The 25,321-nt window shown below is 45.0% G+C and overlaps 1 protein-coding gene across 18 annotated transcripts in view; it reads right to left on the bottom strand.

Annotated features, from left to right (window-relative positions):
- Positions 1-25,321, bottom strand: part of MAPK8IP3 (mitogen-activated protein kinase 8 interacting protein 3) — a 71,762-nt gene that overhangs the window by 18,057 nt on the left and 28,384 nt on the right. For 4 of the 18 annotated variants that reach the window (XM_088656537.1, XM_088656542.1, XM_088656538.1 and 1 more), the window contains 11 exons: positions 22,321-22,332; positions 13,120-13,177; positions 12,099-12,251; positions 11,339-11,420; positions 8,368-8,519; positions 7,285-7,341; positions 5,114-5,284; positions 3,973-4,132; positions 3,258-3,353; positions 1,609-1,770; positions 307-472 (listed from right to left, as the gene is read on the bottom strand). In XM_088656537.1, coding sequence (XP_088512663.1) covers positions 307-472; positions 1,609-1,770; positions 3,258-3,353; positions 3,973-4,132; positions 5,114-5,284; positions 7,285-7,341; positions 8,368-8,519; positions 11,339-11,420; positions 12,099-12,251; positions 13,120-13,177; positions 22,321-22,332 — 1,269 coding nt within the window. The remainder of the gene's footprint in view (positions 1-306; positions 473-1,608; positions 1,771-3,257; positions 3,354-3,972; positions 4,133-5,113; positions 5,285-7,284; positions 7,342-8,367; positions 8,520-11,338; positions 11,421-12,098; positions 12,252-13,119; positions 13,178-22,320; positions 22,333-25,321) is intronic. The other 14 variants (XM_088656541.1, XM_088656549.1, XM_088656548.1 and 11 more) reach the window with 9 other exon arrangements.

The following is a 25,321-nucleotide window of genomic DNA, read 5'->3' as shown; positions in this document are numbered from 1 at the left end:
AACAAACATAATTTCTCCTCTGCCCCTACAAGAGAGGTTATATGTTTCTTTACATCTCTCTGTGTGTGGACGAGTGAGTGAGAGCAGGGCTGAGAGAGCCCAGCCCCAGGGCCAATACACAGGCCCTGATTCACTACAGTACCACATTTCAAGTGTGCACGACTTATGGTTTTTAAAATACCTGCCTTATGGGTGGAACTGGCAGGATCCCTTTCATATTCTAGGTTGCTGTCTCCTTCCCTGCAGGCTTGTCAGCTTTGGAAACAGCACTTGAACTCTGCTATGAGTCAGTAATTCTTCACTTACCTGGAATGCTGGAGATGCAAAGAACATGAGCATTGCAGACGGTGAAATGATCTACCACTGTCCCTGGCTGGTTGGCATCTATGATCACAACTTTGCTTGTAGACAAGGTGCTCGTGAGGATCCACACTCTGCTGGATGTGGCATCCATCTCGTGCAACTCTCTGGCCTGCAGAACCACAAAAATGCAGAGAGAGAGAGAGAGAGAGAGAGAGAGAGAGAGAGAGAGAGAGAGAGAGAGAAGGAATTAAAGAGAATGGGGTGGGTGGGAAGGCTTCTGGTTCCAGTCTGCCTTAATGGAGGCAGCTCCCATGACAGCAGGAGATCGTTGGCGAAGGAAAAACAAGGATGATTGAGGGTAATTATCCTTGCAAGTTCACCCTAGGGACAGGGGGAATGGGCTTCACTCACAGTTAGTCTCGGTACCTGGCTCTCACTCCGGCATGGAATGCGGGAGGCAGGGAGGCGCTGAGTGCAAAAGCACATTCACAATGAATTTCTAGGGTATGAGTGGGGAAACTTTTCTCAGCTCAAGGGCTGCGTTCCTTTTCTGTGCAACCGTCAGAGGGCCAGGGGTAAAACTGGGAGGAGCACTGGCAGTAAGTGTTTGCTTTGTACAGTAGAGCCATTTCTAAACACCTGTTTCTCCATCCAGGTAAGCAAAAGGCAGTATTGGTGCTCAAAGGCAAAAACACTCGAGGAATGCAAAGCAGCATGAGTAGCAGGGGTAGCTGGTGTGAGAAAGAAGCTTGGAGGGCCACACTAAGCCCCAGTTCCTGAGATTCCCCATACCTATAGGGCTTCTATATACAGGGTCTCACAGAAGTTTAAGATTGCCAGTGTCTCTGGGTGAGATAATTTACAACCGCCTCCCTCTGTGTTATTCTTAGGGCTCTGCTATTCATGTTATTAGCAATTCTATGGATTCAAAACACCTAAATAACTGCTGAGGGATCCCCGCTATGGAAAGGTATTGCTGGGATTTAACCCTTTGCCCCCACTGTGCTCCTGATCAGAATAGCTCCCCTGCCCCATGGCTGCTTTTTGCATCTTGTTAAAAATCTACTGCAGCCCCCTCTCTCATCTAAGTGCAGCCCAGATACCAGCCACTAAATCCAGTATTTATATCTCCTGTAGAACCACAAATGCTTCATTAAAAAAGCATGGTGAATGCCAAATGGATGTTATAGTGCATTATGTGATTGTTGCTTTGTTGTGTATCCAGCTTATGAAAAATAGCTCAGGAAGTCACACTTAAATATATAAGCAGGAAAGTGGGAGAAATGGACAGCTCTCTTCCCCAACCTTTTTCTTTTCTGGCGATGTGTGGTTACTCTTGGTGCTCTCTCCTTCTGCTTCTCGGTCGCAAGTGAGAGGGTCACATCCTGGATCTGGTTTCTGTCCATTTCCAGTATCTGGTTCCACAGGCTTCCAACCTGTCAAATTGACACCAGCTGCACACCACAACTAAAAAGGCAAAGAAAGGAGTTTGAAGAAGAGCAGATATTTTTTGTATGGGGTGGGGTAGAAAGACGTGAGCCACTTGGCATGCCTTGATCATCTTTGCGGTGCTTTCGTTCGCAAATATGATCTGCAATAAATCAGAACTCAGCACAAACCCACTGCAGGTAGCTGCCTTATCAACACACAGTCCAGATAAAATCAAGTAAACTGGAAGTACAAGTATCAAAAAGTAAAATGTTATAGGTTTACCCCCCCCCCCCAAAAAAATTAGCTGATTTGGCAGAAACACCAGTTTGTGAAGAGAGGATGTGAATTTACAGAGGAGAATCTTGGACTACAGATTTGGATTATAAAGAAGAAGAGTAAAGACATAAAATCCACACAGAAACATTTTATTTGGACTCACTTGCAGAATGAATGCAGAGGCTGTTGAAAATAATGAAGGATTAACATCAGAATGTATTAATGGAATTATTGTAATATTTTGAAATGCAGTAGAACTATGAGATGATTAGGACTCCCTCCGATCTCGAAGCATGGGAAGTCAGCTAAAAATAATAATAATTTATAATTAGGCATAACATTGGGATTGTTTGATATGGGATAATTTCTATAATTTGGAATATATAATTTGGTTTGATTGGAAAATTGTAATAAATTTTTTTTTAAAAAAAATCAGCACACACCCAATGAACCATCCTAAGGAAATGCTGCAAGTGAGGGTACAGCTCTAAAGACCTCTGTGCCACTGGGCCTCCACAACAAAGGTTGATGAGTCTTGGGAATGTGAACCAGCATGGGAAACATACTAGATGCCCATTAAAAGGTAACACAAATATACCAATCAAAACCAGGGCAACTATTATCTGTGTAGAAAGCTCCCATCACAGGCTCCTTGGCTCAATCAGGATGTGGCATGGCTTGGCAATCCCAGACAGATCAGGACGAGGAAGAAAACAGAGAAGGAGCAGATAAAGGGTGGGTGCTGGAAGGCTGGCACCCAGGAATGGAGGGGAGAGCTCCTCCCCTTGGAACTCTAGATGCCAGAGAGTGAGTAGCAGATCCGATGGCTCTCCTCTGCCCCTGGCGGAATGTAGAGCATCATCAGGGAGGTGGGAGGACTTTGGCCAGCTAGAGGGCAGAGAAGGAGATGGCAGTAGAGCTGGAGGCAAAGGGGCAGCACACAGACTCGTTGCCAGGAAACAAGCGCTGCCTTCACAGGTGGAATCAGACACATCCTCCCAGATGAAGTGTGCATCATGTGTTCACACAGCACACTTGTAGGGCAAGAGAGCCCCGAGAATTAGCTTGCCTTGCCTTGAAAAGCTTGGTAGGAGGGGATCGTCAACTGTTGGGACATCTTCGTCACTTCTGTTTGGCAAGTAGATTCTTCGCATGAAGGTATGCGTGAACTTGTGACGCAACATTCAGCAATGACAGAAACATCTGCTAAAATAAATGGGAAGCTTTTGCACGTATATGACACTTACCTTCATGGTTGGGTCCTTTTCCACTAGTGGGCGGCAGTACACAGGCACAGGGACATTTTTCATCCGGTTGTCCTCTTGGCCACCATTGGGACTCAGCTATGGGGGACAGAAAGGACAGGACATGATTCAACTCTCAACCAGAATGTGATTTCCAGCTGCCAAACTGCGTAAGGGCATCAGAAGAGCACATCAAAGGGCCATCTTGCCCAACAAACTGCTCCTTTCAGTGGCCAACCAGGAGAAATAACACACACACACACACACACACACACACACACACACACAATATAGATAAGCAGGATTAAATTTTGGGTCTACACTGCATACTCTTATATGTCCCCAATTATGTCTAAACAAGGCTGATGTATAGGCTACATGGCAACAATAAAGTTATCTAGTTCATATGCTAATTGACAATTTTGATAGTGCCCACAGGTTAATTGTTGGCATCCATCTGGCCTCAAGAGACAATGGAGTATGCCTCTGGAGGTGAAGTCAAACCACTGAGTTAGCAGCACTGAAGTCACCTCCCTGGGGTGCAAGCCTGGGCAGTGTGCCTGGAGGTCCTGGGTTGCCCAGACAATTGTTACAGCATATGTATTTTAATTACTGCATTTTATTCTTGCTGTAAATCACATTAGGACTTTTGTAGTTGTTGTGGGAAATTCAATAAACCGAACTTCACCTCCCCTGCCTCTCGGTGAACGAGGCCTACCTGCTTGTATTTGGCGGGCAGGCTCCACCCACAGGCCTGCAAGCGACCGTCATCATTCCGCACGTGCTCCCGGACTTGGCGGTACTGTTCGCGCTTCTGCTCGCGACGTGCGGATGACGTACAGTCACTGAGGAGAGACGCAACAGTGTTACTTCTTAATCTATGGTTAGAAATGAGAGGCAGAGGGTCAAGGAAGCATTGCCGTGGCAGCAGAAAGATAGATATTCACAGAGTGAGAGGAAAAAGAGAGAGAGTGGTTGAAGCTCAGTCAATAGTACACACAAAGCAGGGGGGAAAGCTATGGCAGTCAACCAAGGAGATCTCCTACTATATATTTTAGAAAGTATTAAAAAAATCATCTGTTCTCCAGGCATTTGGACACCTCTTCAAATAGCATGGCCAATTTTTGCACAATAGATCCTGAAATCAAGACGCTGGGTTTCTTTTTTCTAGGTTTGGATACACTTGGACACCATTTTGAACCAAGATGGTGGAACGAACCTTTCTGAACTGCACTGATTTTAATTACTGATTCCCAGACTAAACTGATTGGGGGTGGTCCTTAGAATTCCTGAGCAACACCGGGTGCTAAAAATCCACCGAGGCATGATGCATCGATCCAAAAAGCATTCGTCAAAACCTTGGTTCTGTGGGAATCAAAGATAGGCCCTTTTTACTATTAGGGTTGTGATGTGCTATTTAGTTTTACTCAAAGATCCATTGAAACAAATGAACATGACTAACTCATGTTTTCATGGGTTTGCTCTGAGTAAAAATAACATTGCAGGAAATATATTGATATGTCCAATTTATGCATCTCTTCCTCTCTTCTTTGGCAAGCATGTTGCGCTTTTCAGGGCAAATATTCGAATCAATATTAACACACAAAATGTGTTCCCCTCTTTACTTTGATGTGCTTCACTATCTTGTTAATTCTTAAGATTTCCCTGAATTATTTTTATTATTATAAAGTAATGAAAAGGAGATTTGCAGGACGCTGGATTCCAAGCAGCCACAGACCATGTCCAGCCTTGTCAAAGTTTGGTCAGCACATGCTTTGAAGGTATACTTTCTGGGTTTCCGCCAAGCAACTAGGACAAGCCACAGCAGGAACTTTAGCCAAAGTGGTCGATGAACTCACTCATCCGGGAAGAACTCAAGGGTGCGATTCCCAGCAGAGATCTGGCACATAGTGTGGCTGCGGCGCTGGCTGAACCCAGCTGCCGTGGGAGATTTGTAATGGATGTTCACTGATGGGTAACTCCTTTTGGCAGGTGGAGGACTGGAGGAGGAGCTGAACAGGCGGCTGAAGCTGGGGAGAAAGACGGAAGCCAAGGGTATTAAATCATGAGTTTTGTTTTGTTAATCCCAAAGAAGAAGAGGTACAGGAGTGTGAATTTTTTTGGGGGGGGGGGAATATTTGTTTGCATTTTAATGAGAAACTACCTAATTCATGCTTCTCAGACCCAATACACAAATCAAAACACAGCAACCCTTTGAAATTCACACTTCTTGAAATTTTGCAGTGCTGTTCTCCAACCAAACAATGTGTAAAAAATGCCTATACTAGGGCAAAGTATGCATAAAAATAGATAATGTTATCTATTGGTGAAGATAACATACAAAATGCTTAGTCTTAGGAAAAATTGCTTGCAAAATGTGCATATTAATCAAAACTTTATCCAAAAATATATATTTATTAGGAGAAATGCGCACTAAAATGCTGATGAGTATTCATGAGGATTTTTCTAAAGTGCAAATTGCAGCAAAAATGAGAACTGAATTTAAAATTGGAAAAATTAGGAACAGAAATAATCCTATATGGAAGTTACTGGAAAGTTTCTCCAACTAAACATTAGAGAGAACTCCCTGACATGGGCTGAGGCAAACCATGTTTGCGTTTTAATGTGGGATAATAATAATAATTAATAATTATAATTATAATTATAATTATTTATTATTTATACCCCGCCCATCTGGCTGGGCCTCCCCAGCCACTCTGGGCGGCTCCCAACAGAAAAATGAAATAAAATAATCTATTAAACATTAAAAGCCTCCCTAAACAGGGCTGCCTTCAGATGTCTTTTAAAAATCTGGTAGCTGTTTTTCTCTTTGACATCTGATGGGAGGGCGTTCCACAGGGCGGGTGCCACCACTGAGAAGGCCCTCTGCCTGGTTCCCTGCAACTTGGCTTCTCGCAATGAGAGAACCGCCAGAAGGCCCTTGGTACTGGACCTCAGTGACTGGGCAAAACGATGGGGGTGGAGATGCTCCTTCAGGTATACTGGACTGAGGCCATTTAGGGCTTTAAAGGTCAGCACCAACACTTTGAATTGTGCTCAGAAACGTACTGGGAGCCAATGTAGGTCTTTCAAGCCCAGTGTTATGTGGTCTCGGCGGCTGCTCCGAGTCACCAGTCTAGCTGCCGCATTCTGGATTAGTTGTAGTTTCCGGGTCACCTTCAAAGGTAGCCCCACGTAGAGCACATTGCAGTAGTCCAAGCGGGAGCATCTTGTGCAAGAATAAATTTGGCACTTCATCTGCTGTTTGTATGCATGTTTCTGAAACTGATCAGGTGGGGAAACTGTGGCACTCCAGATGTTGTTGGATTACAATACCCATCAGTCCCAATCAGTGTGGACAATGGTCAGGAATTATAGTTCAGCAATATACAGCAGACCAGAGTTCATGCCTATCTGAAAGCCGCATCTTCTGAACTTGAAGACGCCATCCATCTAATCCCAGGGTTGTTGGAGGATGTGAAGCAGCACACTGCCACAACTGCTCATCTTTTAATGTTTTATTTATTCCCTTTGATTGAGAGGGGTCTTGGCAAAGTACCAACTTGGGGGCCCCTACTTTACCTGGCATTATCAGTTAGCACCTTGGAAGCCATCTTTTTAAACTTCCCACAATGCTCTGCAGCACTCACCACAACGGTGCTCTGTGGCACAATGGGAAATTTAAAACGGGAGCTTGCAGCTAGAGAGGACAGAGAAGGGTGGTTAGGTAATGTGCTTTTTGGAAACTCCAGAGCTCGTAGATACCCAAGAGTGCTGAGTGTGTTGAAGTTGTCTTCACACACCCTCATCTGATGGAATGTGCCAGGTTTAAACATAAAGAATGTCAAGAGGCAGCACAGGCTATCTATCGCACCAGTGATGTTACCTCCCTTCTCACATGCAAATATGCAAGTTTGTCAGTAAAAAATGAACTGGTAGAATTATTGTGCTTTTACTTTACTGTACGGAAATGTCTCTACTGCAGATGTCCTTCTGCATTTCATAGTTCACAAGCAAACACACTACTTACAATTGCCAAATAGTAGATTTCTTTTTCTCCTGGACAGAAGGGTGCTCCCGAGAGGCTCTGTGAACAAATACAATAGATAATTATTAAATGGCTGGACAACAGATAAGCTGACAATAAAAATGGCCAAAAAAGGTTAATTTGGGGATCTGAAGACTAGTATGCCTGTTGGTTTCAGGATTCAACTACAAATGACATATGCAATGAAGGTCCAGAAGCAAAAAGAAATGGAAAGCCTTGAAACCATTACAGTAAATAGAATTTTTTATAAATTTGTATTTAAAAAAAAGCCAAAAAAAGCATCCATATAAATAAATAGATCAAGCACAATACAGATTATTATATATATCATCATTAGGCATGACAGAACAAACCCATGATAAAAACCTTATTATGCGTAGAATATACTTTAAGGTAGGCATCCCCAAACTCAGCCCTCCAGATGTTTTGGGACTACAATTCCCATCATCCCTGACCACTGGTCCTGCTAGCTAGGGATGATGGGAGTTGTAGTCCCAAAACATCTGTAGGGCCGAGTTTGGGGGTGCCTGCTTTAATGCAACAACCCTCACCTAATTATAATGCAATCCAACATAAACCACATCATACATACCTCTTGCACACTACAAAAGCAAGCAACTATTTTATTTTACCGGTATTTACCTGTATATTTATTTGTTGCTTTTCCCACAAAAGTGTCTCAAGTTACTTACAATGCAAAAAACAAACAAACCCCACGTTAAAACCAAGTATACGAACAAATAATAATAGTCACAGTTTAAGGCTGCAATCCCTAACCCAATTACATGAGATGAAGCCACATGTAAAGGCTATAATTGGGTTCTTGCATTTCTTCTTCTTTTAAATGAACACTAAGATTCTTGAGGTGCTGGAATACATTTAGACCTAGCCAATGAGAGTTAGAAACCCACTGGGTTTTTTGTCTGATGCTGAGATGATCAGGGTGCAAAACGACCACAGGTACTCCAGAACCACAGAGCACCTCTAGCCCACCTGCTAGGTTCCTCTCAACACTTTCATGATGCTGCAATAATAAAGCACTCCCCACTCCCCCCCCCCGCATACCTGATCATCTCGGTCCACCTGACAGCCTCCTGCAGCTCCATCAACCTCTCCTTGTATTGGTTGCGCTCCATCAAGACCCGGGCCATCTCCACGCGGGTGAACCGCCGGCGCTGAGCTATGGGAATGTTGTCCTGCAGGGGGGAGGAGGACGGCTTCAACCAATGGGAAATGGAAGGGGATTAAGGTTAGTAAAGCATGAAGCCAGGAGACTAAAGCAGCAATTGTTAGCTTCTTCCAGGTGTAAACCCCACCCCCACCCCCGATAATTTTAGCCAAGAGAATCTAACTACAACGTCATATAAGCAATGAAAACGTGACATCTGGAGAAGTGATGAACGAAAAGCTAACTCATGTTCTGCAAGCCTCCAAGGTAATGCTAGTTAGCATCCGAGTCTAACTAGCCTGCCATTAGGAGTGAAGTGTTAATATGGGTTAGTCAACTCATATTAAGCCCATGCATAGCCAAACTTCTTACAACAGGAGGAAGCCTAATTTGTAAACAGTGCAATACAATGCAAAAGTAGAGAATTATTTAAGGGAGAAGGCAGAAGTAACAGTCTTAACAGTGGCCAAAGCAGTAATGCACCTATAGCGTGAATTCAGTCTTATCCCTCTCCCTGTCATGATTCATAAAGATTGCCCATCTTTCTATTTAATATGCATTTGTAAGCTTTTTTTGTTCACCCTTCACATTACCAAAAAATAAACTCATAATTTTTTAAGAAACCATTTCAAAATGGTTCTGGGGACCTGGGGAGGTAATGACTTCACAGACTAGACAACAGGCAACTACCAAGAGTTTCTTTTCCCCAATATGCCAGAAATGTGTAAACTCTAGTTTCCCTCTCCCAGAAAAGAAGAATGATGCATGTGTAGATCAGGAAGTCAAAAGCGAATTCAAGTAATCTCTGCCACTCTCAAAAGTGCTACGTCTGTCTTCACCCTCAAGATCAGAATGAACAGGGAATTCTACATCAGAACTAAGGGTCCCTGCATGGGCATATCAACCGCATTAGCAAGTCAGCACTAAAACACACATTGGTAGTTCACAGGATTAAAATCAGCCTGCCTTTCTCTACAAAGAAGTCCCAAAAACACATGTGGTGGGAGACTGAGGGAAGAGCTGCTGATTCTATTGCGGAAGAAGGCTTGGACCTTCTTACCCAGCATGGCTGAGCTTACCTGGTCAAACTCATTATCTGGATGATTCTCTGGGGGAGATCCCAGTGACCACTGACAGCATAGAGAGAAGGGACAGGTTCGAAATGCAGCCCCTTTCATCCGTCCCAACAGTAAGTGCTAAAGGCTAATGGGCTGCTGATCAGGAGGTTGCAGGAAGCATTGCTGGGTAGCTAGAAAACTAGTTGTGTGGCAATATGCCCTCCCTCCCCAGAATAAAGACTCATGACACCGGAATAAGATTTAATTAATTGGGTGGTTAAGGCCACAACTTTATTAATCCATATAAAGCGGAATTGGCTTAGGCGTTGGAACCTAACGGACTATATCCGACTCCAACCCGTGTGTTGAAGTCTATGAGAAGTTAACCACCAGCGAGGAGCCCCGCGACGTAAATCTACTAGAGCTCCCCCTGTGGCCACCGAAGGGGCGTGCCTTACGGCCCAGGCAACTCCAGGCTCAGGACCAAGCCTCGCCCCCGGAATCCTTTAACGGAATTACTTCTCCAGATTAGGGCAGCTGATGACGTGACTTGCCCCTCCTCCATTTAATTGTTATGTAAATTTCCAACGCCTAACCGCCTAACCTAAGTTGTGACGACATGCTACGAGGTAGGCGAAAAACCTACCTCAGGAGGTTGCAGGAAGCATTGCTGGGTAGCTAGAAAACTAGCTACAAGAGCTAAAATACACACCCAACTTTGTCATACGCTGCAAAGTTTAGGGAGGCATTTCAGCAACAAGGAATGTGTATGCAGAGGTTGTGTGTGTCAAGGGGAAATGTTTGTCCCACATATCAGCATGGCATTCACTCTCACCGCAAATGGTTTGTGTAATTTTTCTGTGCAGCTCCATGTAACCCAGAAGATGGGAGCGAGGACAGGACACACTACTTCCTGTTTCTGCCCTCACTCTAAACTAGCTTTGGGGATGATGTCATCAGAGCGATTGCACAGGAGCAGAAAGCAATGTTTTCCAACCTCATTCTGATGGAATCTTCTGGGTAGGAAGAAACACGGTGCTCAGCAGTAGTGAGAAATGTGATTGCTGTTGTCCCGCAACTTTCCTGGGAGCAAACCTTCTCTTTTAAGCTCAATCAGAGCAAACAGCAATTTGGGGAAAACACGAATTGACATTTGCTCTGATTGAGCAGTAAAGAGCAGGTTTTCATGAGGGAAAGCTCCAGGGCAAAAAAACACCACCACCACCACCACACCACACTTGGAAATAGAGCTTTTAAATGCAGACCTGACCAGAATGGTGCAAAAAGGAAGTGTGGCTAAGCCCTGATCTAGGAGGGCCAGTCACCTAACTGCAGATAAGACAGCTTCCTATGTTCCTCCTCATGTTAGCACGTACAAGGGAGATTTGGTTTGGGACCACAATGAGGGAGCCAAAGACTTGAAGTCCCCTACCTTCTCCATACCAGAGACTATTTGTGGGGGGGGAAACCCACATATGTAAGGATAACCTGACCCTAATGGTGCAATCCTAACCATGTCCACTCAGAAGCAAGTCCCACTGATCTCAATGGGGCTTGCTCCCAGGTAAGTGGGGATAGGACTGCAGTGGCATCCAGTACTTCCATTTTGATATGATTACACCCAGGCTGCGGTAGTCATGGATGTGGTGACAACCCAAAGAGAACAGCCCCTTTGGGCTGGCCCACACACCTGAGGATGATAAAATATGCACTTTGGTGTCAGTGTTCAAGTAACTGAGGAAGAAACCCAGCCACCCCCGTTCCCGCAAAAAACCCTCCTTCCCTAAGGCATTTTAATAATGTAATATACCAATTCTGTACAGAGATAGCTGCTTACATCCTCCACCTCTTCTTTGGGCTCTCGACGGGCAACGATCACTTCGGATTTCACTCTAGAAAACAGAGCAAAGAACATCAAAGAAGGGAAGAAGCTAAACAGCAGCCCCTCTTGGCAGGGGTACACTGTCCTGGGTCTCAGTTGCTCACTAGGGCTGCCTTATTTCAAGAAGTGAAAATCTAGACACAAACAAATTGTTGAAAACGCCAAAGTTGTTTTTGAGAAATGACCCAAGCAATTTTTCAGTTATTTTGCTGAAAATCCAAAACATACTGCCGCTTTTCAGAACCCCCCCCCTCCCCCCGGACAGCACTTCCACCACTGAAATTCCTGTAATGTCCGGGAAAATCCGGATGTATGGCAACCCTAGCTAGGCCATTTTGCTACATTTGCTACAGAAAGTGTATGAGGCGAGGGGAACATCTGGCTATCTGGCTTTATGTGCAGTGGTACCTTGACTTAGGAAGACAATCCGTTCCACGGCCGTCTTCGTAAGTCGAGGTTTTCGGTTGTCGAAGCGCTGCTTCGGTGCATGCGCAAAGTGCGATTTCGCTCTTCTGTGCATGCGCCGACTGCGTGCGCGCCGAAAAGACTTCCGCAGGTTGTCGACTTTGGAAGTCGAAACCTTCGGATGTCGAAGCCTTCATAAGTCGAGGTATGACTGTATATGTAAAAAAAGAAGTCAGTAATACTTAATTCCAAACTCCTGCTCAAGCAGCAGCAGAACACTCACCTTTTCAGTTCTTCTTCGAGTTCCTTGATTCTAGCTTCCATCTTGGCTTTCGCTTGCTTTGCTGCTTCAAGCTCACCTTTCAACACCTCTTGCTCCCCGGTGAGCTGGTCTACCTTTGCAATTAAATCGTTCTTCACTATGTTCAAAGCATTTCTTTAAGATAGGGGAAAGGAAAAGAATAACATATGTGCCACAGCAGACAGTGAGGTGGATAGCATCGTTTTGGCGGAAGATTAACTGCAGCACAGAAGAACCTGTGCAGCCTGTGATGAATATAGGGAAGAATTGAAATTGATGCCTTCTTACAACCCTAGTCTAGAGGACAGCAGTGAGAGAGAGAATGGGCTTTTGGGTAGTAGGCTCTGGTTTCCCAGGGAATTTCACCCTGCCCCAGTTGAAGAATTTTTTACCTTCTTAGGACTTGTTGTTGTGGTTCTTGCATAACCATATTTAGTTCCCTTGTCAATCATCCTTGTGTTGTGTGGGGAAAAGGGCGGTTTGTTTCTTCATGATTATTGCAGGTGCTTTTAGTGCCTTATTGCTGGTTTCAAATGTTATATTTGTTATGAATTTGTTGTTTTGAACTACATTTGTATGGATTTTACAGTATGGTAGGTTGTATTGAGACTTTTCTGTGGGAAGCACTCATTCTGCTGGCAGAAACCAAGTATGGATGTCTACCTTTGTGAGATCCCCTATTTAATTTCTCACCACACCCCCTAGCAGTGATCCCTCTCAGAAACAATTCTTGGCCCTCTTAAGAACCATTGCTTGGAAGTTCTTCCTGCAATTATCAGAAACATGCAACTACTAACAGTGGAACACAGCCATCAAGGCTAGTAGCCACTGATACCCTTATACATGAATTTGTCTAATCCTCTTTTAAAGCCAATGAAGTTGGTGGTCAATGAAATGTTAACAAGCAAAGTGGCAACACACAAATGTCCTCTGAAAATCATGTCCATGCCATACACCTAAGCAAAGAAGCAAAGTATTTCTAGAGCATGAGCTGGTGTCTTACTTTGTTTCCAGTAGCTGCGTGTTCTCCATCAACAGGTTCCCCACTTCTTTGCCCATCCCTGGAGGGGTGGAAAAGAAAAAATAAAACACGAGGCAACACACATTTTTGATCTGCACCCTTTGGAAAGATTTAAGCCTTATGCTTTGCTGGCCAATTCTTACTTAGGAGAAGCAGCCTCGTAGTTCGAGAGCCTGCAACGTATATGTTTTGCTGCACAGTGCAAAGCGCCACTCGCCCTGTTGAGGTCACGGAACAGAAGCAAACATTTCTGAAAATGCAGACGGATGCATTCATTCATTCAAGTACAGAGACTTCCTTTAGGAGATGGGACAGAAGAAACAACTGCACTAAAATGGCTATACTTAGGGCTTATCCACACTTACCTTTTGCCCCACACTTCCCAGGCAGAGATCTTTACATTAACACTCTATGGCCAAGTGGTTTTTGTTTGTTTGTTTTGCCCTAAGCTTTCCCCGCAAAAAACAGCTCTTTAAGGCTGTACTGGAACAAACACCAATTCATGTTTTCTGTGGATTGACATTTGCTCTGATTGAGCTTGAAAGAGCAGGTTTTCAAGAAGTAAGTTCCAGAGCAAAAAAGGGGGGGGTTGCTTAGACACAGAGCTTGAAATTGTGGACTGTGCCTGGAAAGAGTGGAGGAAAGGTCATTGTGCATAAGCCCTTAGACCAGGCATCCCCAAACAGCAGCCCTCCAGATGTTTTGGCCTACAACTCCCATGATCCCTAGCTAATAGGACCAGTGGTCAGGGATGATGGGAACTGTAGTCCAAAACATCTGGAGGGCTGAAGTTTGGGGGTGCCCGCCTTAGACTTAAAAGCTGGCCCCACCCCACTATAATGTGTTAAAAGCTTTTTGAACAGGCCCAGCCAACGAGCGAGTCACTCAACTCCTCTGTTTGGCACAACCCTGCTTGTTTTCAATCTGGATTATGAGCACAATGTGTTATTAGCAAAGTTCAAGATTATGCACAGCTAATTTAGGGTATTGATTAGTGCAGGGGTAGAGAAAAGTCCAGCTCATGCACCAATCTTAGCCTGCCAGGGAGTTGAATCTGACCTGTGAAGCCATTTTCCCAAAACCACACCCACCTGCCAATCAGCTGTTATCACTGGGTGTTGTCAGCTGATGGGCAGGGTTCAATCATGCTGGGTGCTGCTTTGCATGTGCAATCCCTGTGGGGGAACATGCTAGGAAAGTAGAACCCAACTTTGATTCGTGGGTAGAAGCCACTTGACGCAAGTTAAGAAAAGCCCCGTTGGCCCACCTAGTCCAGCATCCTGTTCTCATGGTGGCCAGCCAACCAGTTGCCTCTGGGAAGCCCAAAAGCAGCACCTGAGCACAACAACACTCTTCCCACCAGCAATTCCCAACCACTGGTATTCAGAGGCATAGTGCCTCCAACAGGAGAGACAGAAGCATAGCCATCATGGCTAGTAACATAAATAGCCTTATCCTCCATTAATTTGTCTAATCCTCTTTCACACCAAGTTGGTAACCATCAATACCTCTTGTGGGAGTTTGTCCTGAATCTTCCAATATTCAACTTCATTGAATGGCCCCAAGTTCTAGTATGATGAGAAAGCGAGAAAAACATCTCCTCATCCACTTTCTTCTGTTTATCTAAGAGCCAGCTCTTATCTAATTTGATCATCTGTCAGGTATTTCAGTCCTCTTAGTCACTAGTTTGCCAACGACAAAGGGAAACTTTAAAGACTTTGCTGTTGGGCCATGTGTTTCACTGGAAGTACCTAATGTCACACAGTGAAGCTTAACTGTCTGACTTCCCCTGAACATCTATGCTGATTAGTGGGTTGCCCCACTGTGGAAGGATCCAATCCCAGCTAGACATCACAAGGAAACTATCCCTGAAGAAGTTTGGCAGGGTGAGGGAGGAGTAGAGGGGCTCGCTAGTGAGGTCAGCTCTGAAATGTTCTACTGCTATTACCAAAAATAAATCCCAATTGAGTCTTTCCCACTTTGTGGCTACATTAGCACTCCATTTAACTATCATGTTGCCCCTTCCAAAGAATGCTGGGAACTGTAGCTTGTCAAGGGGGCTAAGAATTCTCTTATAGATCACTGGCTCCCCTCACAGAACTACACTTCCCAGTTTTGCAAGGACAGATGTGTGAAGAGACCTTAGTCTCCATAACTACTGCAGCAAGCTCCATATTTGCGACTAGGCTGGCATTCTCTCCTCCCATATTTTTAGTTTTATGGAGTTGTTGCTGGGAAGATGAAGGACGGGAGGAAGCATGAAATCTTACTATTGGCCACATACTCAATATACTTGCTAAACCTGCACGCTCTACAGCAGCTTCCCCCAACTTGTTGCCCTCCAGATGCTTTGGACTACAACTCCCATCAGGCTGGGGCTGATGACGGCTGTTATCCAAATCATCTGGAGTGCAATAAGGTAGTTGGTGAAGGTAATTCTAGAGAAATCAGATCACTATTCCAGCTCTGTTCATCTGGCAAATGCTACTATTTGTGAAAGTTTAGATACATCTTACACAAACTTTGGGTTTTCCCCACACATGACATTATCCTAAACACACTTAGTAGGGCAGGGGTGGAGAACCTGTGGCCTTCCAAATGTTGCTGGACTACAACTTCCATCATGGCTGACCATCGGCTATGCTGACAGAGATTAATGGGAGTTACAAATGTAAGGATATTTGGGGTGGGGGGAGACATTCATCACTTTATACTTGTTTACGTTGAATTGCACTTGCCATTTTACTGCTCATTCCTTCAGTTTTGAGAGATGCTTTTGGAGTGCTTCACAAGCTCTTTTTTTCTTTTCTTTTTTAAACAACCCTGAACTTTTAGCACTTTTTTTTAATCTCTAAGCTACCTTGAGTTCCATCAGGGGAAAAGGTGGGAGATGATATAGATAGATAGATAGATAGATAGATAGATAGATAGATAGATAGATAGATAGATAGATGGATAGATGGATGATAGATAATATATTAGATTTACAATTTAGATGGCAGTTCAGCAGCATCTGGTAGGCCACAGTTTTCTTCTGCCTGGTTTGAACCCTTCTTTGGCTGTTCCTGATTTTGTGCATGAAAGTTGCCAATGCAGAACAAGAAGAAAAAAAGAGCCAGGTCTAGAGTACGGATCCCTATTCCACTGCAAAACTCACTGGGTGACCTTACGAAGCTGGCATACACCCCATACATTTAAAGCACATGGCTTTCCCCAAAGAACCCTGGGAACTGTAGTCCCCAGCAAACCTTAATAACACTTCACAGGATTCTCTGGTGCTTTAAATTTAGGGTGTGTTTGCAGCCAAAGTTAAGGAGAGCCTCCGTCCCAAATGTTGAGAGTGCAGTATAGGGGGACTAGAATTTCCTTCCATTACAGAATGGAAGGGGAAATATGTTTAGTCACCTAATCTCATTTCAACTGTTCTCATGAACCCACGGATGCTTTCAACATTCACGCACTCATCCACTTCACACTGTGTAGAGAAACATGCTTTTACGCTGTTTGTTCTGCTTGCTTTTGTTGGTAAGTGACAAACACACACTCAGTACAAATGAAACGCTTAAAAAAAGAGAGCCATGGCAGTGTACAGAAAGTGAGAACACAGCACAACACACTCAGGCAAGTACACAGACCTTCTTCCCAACAATGAGATGGGACGGGTTGATGATGGCAGAGGAAAGTTCCCCAGCAAGAATGGCAAAGAAGCAGCAGGTGTTTTTTTTAAAGAATAAAGTTAGGTAGATATAGAGAAAGGAAAAACAACAACACTACAACCATCAATAAGACAGGAAGAAATAGATCACTTCTGATGTTTCAGGCAGCATGGGATCTTCATACTGTCTATTGGGGCAGAGAACAAAAATGCAAACTTAAATGCAACAATGGAGTTTAAGAATCCCAGTCTGAAGGCAAACTATAGGCCACTCTGCACATTTCACTGACACTCAGTCCATTTCATGTAGACTCCACATGGAGGCAGAGCCAAACCCAGGTACTCAGTTTATGTACCTGCATGACACATGCATGTGTTTCATTCCCATATAATGTTTCTTGGTGTACATTTGAAATAGGAGTACACTTTAAAAAAGAAAGTGTGGAATGACCTTTTATATCCCAGCTGCTGTGAGAAGGGGAAATTTAAATAGCATCTTTTTTACACACTGATTTACCAAGGTCTGCAGGTTGGTGGGGGTGTATATTTCAAGGCACTAGCACCAGTCTTTAGGTGCCTGGGCAATGTGGTTGCAGGGTATTTTCTTTCCTTGGATAAATGGAGATACTTGGACTCAAAAATCCAAACATATTGCAGAGAGGCAAGGTCTGTTGTTCTTTCAGAACTAATGGAAATCATCCTGAGCCTACAGGATATACGTTGAAGTCAGAAGTATGAATCGGGAATGTGAAAATCACAAGTGTGCATCAATCTATAACAGAGCAGAGAATACTGCAAATCTCACCGCTTTAGCAAATTTGTAGCCCTTAAGACTGCAAAAATAGTCTTGAAACTGTATGAAGAATGCCAAGTGGTTATCACAAGCATGGAAGAGCGGAAGCTCAGATATTTGACAGTTAAGAGCAGGTGTCAATACTTTGCAAAGACATTTGCTCAGGCCCAAGGCTATGAGCAGTTAAGTTATGCAAACTGAGTGAATATATGCAGTTTTGCTTGGCCTGCATCACTTTTAGTTTTATACGTTTCTTTTCCTTGGCACAAAATCTTTATTTCTTTTAGCTCAGACTACATCAAGCATGTAAACATAGGCAGATTTCAGGATCTACAGTGGTACCTCACAAGACGAACGCCTCGCGCAACGAAAAAATCACAAGACGAAAGCGTTTTGCGATTTTTTTCGAAGACTCGCAGAACGAAGTTGTCTATGGCTGTGCTTCGCAAGACAAAGTAGCCTCACGACGGGAAGGGAAGGCTGGCCGGCAGCAGGCCCCGTCTGCGCTTCCCCACTGCTGCGCGCCCGCTTCACCCCTTTCCCTCAGAGCGGAGTTTCGGCTCAGCCGGCTCGGGCCTCAGCGGCAGCGCCGGTAATGATGCTGGTGAGTGCCGGGGCTGTGAGGGAGGCGGGGAGGCTTCTCTTCCTCTCTCGGGCGCCTTAAAACGGCCATGGAGCGGAAGAGCCTTAAAGCGGCTGTGGCGCTTGGCAATGTGGCTGCTGTGGCTGCTCCTGGCTCGGCGGGTGAGTCAGCGGGAAAGAGCTCCGGCTCCCGAGGCGAGCTGGGGGGAGGGGAAGCGAGCATGCCACGGGGATGGACCTGCAGGAACCCCGGAGGGCAGCGGCTTTTTTTTTGCCCATAGGAACGTATTGATTAAATTTCAATGCATTCCTATGGGAAACCACGCTTTGCAAGACGAAATTTTCACAATGTGAAATGACTCGCGGAATGAATTAATTTCATCTTGAGAGGTACCACTGTACTTTGCCAGAACACTGCAGTTCAGGAACTGGAGCTAAGTAAAGAGCAGTGGCTGGAGAGTGAAGGCAGTCCTGGATGTACAATGGCAGTTCAGGTGGTGTAGCCAATTCCTTACTGCAGGACTGAATCTGGCCAATGGGCCATATACTTATCTCCCACACTTACCAACTTGGGCCATGAAGCAATCTATAAATTTGATTAATAATGATAATAATAGTAAGAATAATGATGATGATGGCACCTACCAGCATCCCCCTTGTTACTGCTTTAAAATACAGTTGGGAAGAAGCCACAACTGAGCAGGGGCGTCGCAATAGAGGGGCAGGGGGGGCGGGGCGCCCTGGGCTCCACTCTTTGGGGGGCAGCACGGCGCCTCCTCACCACCTCCACTGACGGCCGCCGCATGCGCCCGCCCCCCTCGCCTGAGCAGAAAGAATAAAAGCGCGAGCCAAGCAAACTGCGGCGAAGAGCGAGTTTTACAGGGCGGCCCTGTAAAACTCGCCCTGCGCCGTGGCTTGCTCGCAGTTTGACGGCGGCGGAGCTCCAGGCGAAGCTCCAGGTAGCGCTACGGAGCGGGTTTGGCACTGGCTCCGCCACCGTCAAACTGCGAGCAAGCCACGGCGCAGAGCGAGTTTTACAGGCTCTTAAACTTGCTCTGTGCTGCAGCTTGCTCACAGTTTGACAGTGGCAGAGCTCCTGCACCGCTGCAGCCAAACCCGCTCCATAGCGCGCATGCGCGCAGTGTCCTTCCATAGTGACGTGCTGCGTCCCTATGTCACTATGCAGCACGTCACTACGGAGGGGCACTGCGTGTCAAGGGGTGGGGTGCCGCCCCCGGTACCAGGGGGGCTTGCGACGCGGCTGCAACTGAGTGCTCCTTGCCTCTAGAAAGCTAATGGTTCAGGTAAAAAAAAAAAGGCCAGGTCTTGTCTTTTCTTCTCAATACAAAGTGATTTCTAAGCTATGGGTTTTCAAAACATGAAAAGTAGCACATTGAATTGTGTGTCTGGAATGTTATAAGAAGCCCTGGCTCCCTTAGCAACCTAAGGGAAGTGTGGTGGAGTCAATTGTGTAGAATATTTCCGTCAAGAGTGCTACATGTGTTTTGTGTGTTTGTTTACAGTTCCCATAAAAACACCAACCAGGAAATGAATTATATTTCACAGCCATATTTCTTGACCTGCATCCTGCAAGCTGTTTGAAACATCAAAGTGAATGACCACCTACATCCCCAAACAGAAAAGAATCTCTCCCAAACAATGGGTGATGGAAGAACCACCTACTTATTCTCAACAAAGCAACACCATCACCATCACGGGAACGAAACAAAAGAGAGTCCCGAGAAATCACAGAAGAAAAGAAAGAGAAGAAGAAAATAAAAGGATGAAGAGATGCTGAATGAACAGAAAGGAGGAGGAGAACACCCATATGTTTAAAAAAGGCCTTGGCCTTACCAAAGAAATCATCCCGCACTATGAAAGTCATTCCATATGAGAAAAGAGGGGTGGGGTCAGGGGTATAGAAAGAGATAGGGACAAAGAAGAGAAAAATAGGGGAAGAAAGGGAGAGAAAAAAGCAGCCATTAAATACAAATCTGTAAACAGCAAAACGGTGGTGTTCTCTTAGCACGTACGTGCAAGGAAATTAGTTATGCTGCAACAAGAACCACTCTCTGCCTCTGATCCAGCTAAGCAGGGAAGAAAGTCTCAGATTTTGAAATGAACAGATCAAGTTAGCAACTCCTGGTTCCATCCTTATTATCCTCCGTGGATAGGCAAAGGTCCTTTGGGCCTCTCATCCTCTACGGAAGGGAACCAAAGCAACAGCATGGATGGGTCAGGTTAAGGGGAAAAACAGAAGGAGAGGACAATAAAATTGGGGCAAAGGGGCTGTTGGGAGACCCCGAGATCTGATTTTCAACTGGACGGATGGCTGAAAAAAAGGCAGCAATCTTGGGTTGACAGCAAATAATAAATGTTTAAAGGAAGTGAATCTATTTCCTATTTACACTGGGCCGGGTCCAGCATAAAGAGTTCTTCAGCAGAGATAGACTGCTATTACCAAAGGAAGGGAACTTTTGCATCCTACCCAATGCAGACACACACACCCCTTCTCTTTCTTTCTCCTTCGATCAAAACTGGACACGTTTTTCACAAAGGATTGTGTTTAGAAGTCATACAATTCAGTAATAAGAAGTAGCCTTATACTGAGTCAGACCATTGGTCCGCCTCGCTCAATACTGTCTACACTGATTGGCAGTGGCTCTTCAGGATTTTAGGTGAGGATATTCTCAACCCTTTGCAGAGATACTGGAGCTAGAACTCAGGAGCCTCTGCCTGCAGAGCAGATGCTCTACCACAGAGCCATGGCCCTTCCGCGAACCTTTCAAAACACAACTACAATGAACATGTACACCATTACTGGGAGAGCCCTGGATAGAGGAGGTCCCACTCCATGGAGGGAAGTGTGGATGCTCCAACTTCAGAAATGATACTAAATGTGCACACCCAACATGCTCACAAATTGACAGGCAATCATGTGTGGCCAATAGGTATGGAAAGAAATGCAATTGAGTTCACGTTCAAAGTCAAATTTATCAAATTCACACTCTCCGAAACAATACGAAAGCAAAGATAGCTAACCAGAGAAAGTTTCCAGAAATTCCCACTATCCACTGAAGCATTTCACTTAGCTCAGTATCATCTATACCAGGCACTCCCAAACTGCGGCCCTCCAGATGTTTTGGCCTACAACTCCCATGATCCCTAGCTAACAGGGCCAGTGGTCGGGGAAGATGGGAATTGTAGTCCAAAACATCTGGAGGGCCGAAGTTTGGGGGTGCCTGATCTATACTGACTGGAAGTAGCTCTCCAGGTTTTCAGACAGGACTGTCCAGCCCTACCTGGAGATGCCAGTGATTAACCCAGAAACAGTCTGCATGCAAAGCAGATGTTCTACCACTGAGCTATAGGCCTTCCATGTGATGGGAGGTGGTGGTTCAACAACATCAGGTTCTCCACCCCTGGTCTAGAGTCTTAAATTAACTAACTGCACTACTGATTTAAGCAAGTTGATCTAGAAAAGATGCCCTTGGACCTCTAACACTTCTCCTTCAGCTAGAACTCTTGACTGACCATCTCAGCCTTTTCCAAACTTACAAGCTGCAGAACTTGAGAGCTCAGCCCCCATCCTGCAAACACTAAGTCCCAAACCTTCTCTTACCCCAGCAGCCATCCTGAGGGAGGGAAAGGACTAATAAAGGAATCAGCAAGACGGATAAACCTCCTATCTTTAGCTCACTCTCAGAATGAGGACCCCACACTTGGGTTCATTGCCTGCCCTAAAAGGAAGGAAAAATTCCACCTTACAGGAAACATAAAGTAACAGATGGTTCCCCACCTTCTACCCCAGGATTCAAAGAGGGAGGTAAAAAAAAGCAGATCGTGGAGTGAGGCTGCAGAAAGCCGGGGTGGGTGGGTAGGGGTTAGAAATAAAGCTTACCGCAATGTAGCAGACATGTGAGCAAAAAGCAGAGAATGTTCAATTGGGTTCGGAACCTTAAGTCGCGCAAGCCAATCAAACAAGGGAAAGGCGGGACAAAGTCCGCAAAGCCAACCGTGATTGGACAACAGCAGGGGAGTATCACACGTGTGTACCCACATCATTCAATTCAAAATTCAAGAAAGGGGGAAGGAGCAGGAAGAAAGAAAAATTGGAGGAAACAGAGAATCCGAACAGAGGAGAGATACACACCTGAAAACTCCCCTATGGGCCATGTCCAGCGAAGCACAGAGATACAGGATGGGGTAGGGGGGAAGGAATTGGGGGGAAGGAAAGAAAAAGAGTCAATCAGTGACCGAAACCAACAAAATAAAATAAAAAAATCTGGATTTTTTTAAAAAGAGAAACAAAAAATTAACAATGATCTTGCCATTTCGATGTCAAAAGGCATGAAATAGTAAAGACAGGACCTGCTATGGCCTGCAAATGGTGTGAATCTACATATGGGACATTTGGGAGTGTGAGGGTGAGGAAATCACTTTTTTTTTCCAGATGAGGATATAAGTGAGGAGCCTGGAGACTTCCTATGAACCCTGACTTAAGCCTTGTCTTCTCAACCATGGCAAACGGTATAATAAAAACGTGTTCTGAATAACCTAATTTGTTGGAATGCTTACGACCGTCTGCAGCGCTCTATGTAGCCTTTCCAAAAATTCATGAAAGCTGGCACAGCTTGAGACCCACTAAATCAAACGCAGCCCAACAGGAATTGGATCATGGCCCTAATGCCTTAAAATGGAAATGACCTTCTCCCAGGTCTAACAGTTAGGCAATTTAGCCTAGTATTGTTGGCTCTGTCTGGCAGCAGCTCTCAGAGAAACATAGGAAGCTGCTTTATACCAAGTCTGACCATTTGTCCATTTCTGCTCAGTACTGCCTGTGATGACTGGTAGCAGCTCTCCTTGGTTTCAGAATAGGGACATGTGCAACCCCTTGTTGGAGGTGCTGGGGATTGAACCTGGGAACTTCTGCATGCAAATAAGAGCCACAGCTCTTTCTGGAAGCTGCCTTATACCAACCACATCAGGTCCTTGGTCCACCCAACTTCGCATTACCTACACTGACTGGAAGCTGCTTTCCAGGGTTTCAGACAGAGGTCTATTCTAGCCCTAACTGTAGATGCCAAGCATTGAAACTGGGACTTTCTGCATGTAAAGCAGGTCATCAACCAATAGGTTATTGTCCCTGCCCTTTTTTGTGATGGGAATAGTGTGCACTTGCAAGAAAAGCAGTAAAAACAGGAGGCTCCTTGAGCCAGTGGTGGGCTATGTGCAATGCTGGTGGGCTGCCTTTGGCTCAGTGGGATGTGAGCTGAGCAGGCCTGCGTGACAGTATTAAGCTCTGAATTGAATCTCCTCTGTTTTAAGATAGGCAATTCATAACACTTACCAATTGCAAATCCTTTGGGTTCCTCTCATCACCAAATATCCCCTTTTAGTTGAGGTCAAGATAAGTTTTACACGCCAAAATAGTCTGGCCACCTAGAAGTAAAATTTAAGTTGTTGCCCTGCCCACCCACCATTCTCTGAGGAGTCACAGCTATTCTTTTGATCGGCTAATCGCCCAGCCCTCTTAGATTCTGGTCAGATAATGAAAAGAAAAAAGATATTGGTCTAGCCCAGGCATCCCCAAACTTTGGCCCTCCAGATGTTTTGGACTACAATTCCCATCATCTCTGCCCACTGGTCCTGTTAGCTAGGGATCATGGGAGTTGTAGGCCAAAACATCTGGAGGGCCGCAGTTTGGGGATGCCTGGTCTAGCCATTACAGGGCTAAACAAGCAGCCACATCAGAACACTTCCTCCAGTGACCAAACCACCATTTCCTCCCATCCCACTCAAACAATGCCCCTTGTTTTGGGTCACTGTGTTTGGGAGGTGGGGAGGAATGACAAACATCACATAACAATGGTGGCCACCAGTGGGGGAATGTGGGGGGACCATAAACAGCCATTTCCTCAATCTGAAGGTGAATTTCATCCCTCTTACCCCCAGAAAATAATTCCTCCAAATCCAAATGCCCACAGAGGCACAAAATTTGAGGGTATTTGTGTTAAGCCCTAATTTGATATAACCATTCAGTGGTATTCAAAGCTAGTTCTACTCCAGAAAAAACCCCTGAAAATAATGGACATTAACATCTCACTCCATTAATTTTGATGGCTTGAATCCAATTAAGTTCTACACAGAGTACACCCCCTGAAATTAACACACCAAACTTAGTCATGTCCATTACTTTCAGTGAGTCTACTATGAGCAGGACTAGCACTGGACACAATCCAATGGGTCTTCTCTGAGTAAAACCTGAGCCACGTTGACACATTTAAAGCACTCTCATGGCACCTTAAACAGTCATAGCCCAAAGAATCCTGGGAACTGTCATTTGTTAAAGAGTACCGAGATTTGTTAGGGGATCCCTATTACCCTCACCGAGCTGCAATTCCCAGAGTTCCCTGTGAAGAGGGATAATAATAATAATAATAATAATAATAATAATAATAATAATAATAATAATAAATTTATTATTTATACCCCGCCCATCTGCCTGGGTTTCCCCAGCCACTCTGGGCAGCTTCCAACAGAAAAATGAAATAAAATAATCTATTAAACATTAAAAGCCTCCCTAAACAGGGCTGCTTTCAGATGTCTTCTAAAAATCTTGGTTGTTAAACCATTCTGGGAACTGTTGCCCTGTGAGGGGCATGTTGTTGTTTAGTCGTTTAGTTGTGTCCGACTCTTCATGACCCCATGGACCAGAGCACGCCAGGCACTCCTGTCTTCCACTGCCTCCCGCAGTTTGGTCAGACTCATCCTCTGTCGTCCCCTTCTCCTTGTTCCCTCAATCTTTCCCAGCATCAGGGTCTTTTCCAGGGAGTCTTCTCTTCTCATGAGGTGGCCAAAGTATTGGAGCTTCAGCTTCAGGATCTGTCCTTCCAGCTGATTTCCTTCAGAATGGATAGGTTTGATCTCCTCGCAATCCATGGGACTCTCAAGAGTCTCCTCCAGCACCATAATTCAAAAGCATCAATTCTTCGGCGATCAGCCTTCTTTATGGTCCAGCTCTCACTTCCATACATCACTACTGTACTGGGAAAACCATAGCTTTAACTATATGGACCTTCGTCGGCAAGGTGATGTCTCCGCTTTTTAAGATGCTGTCTAGGTTTGCCATTGCTATTCTCCCCAAAAGCAGG

The sequence above is a fragment of the Zootoca vivipara genome, chromosome 13 (genome assembly GCF_965207765.1).
Source record: "Zootoca vivipara chromosome 13, rZooViv2.hap1.1, whole genome shotgun sequence".
In the NCBI taxonomy this organism is placed as follows: domain Eukaryota; kingdom Metazoa; phylum Chordata; class Lepidosauria; order Squamata; family Lacertidae; genus Zootoca; species Zootoca vivipara.
The sequence above is the reverse complement of the archived record's forward strand: the minus strand, read 5'-3'. Positions and strand labels throughout refer to the sequence as shown.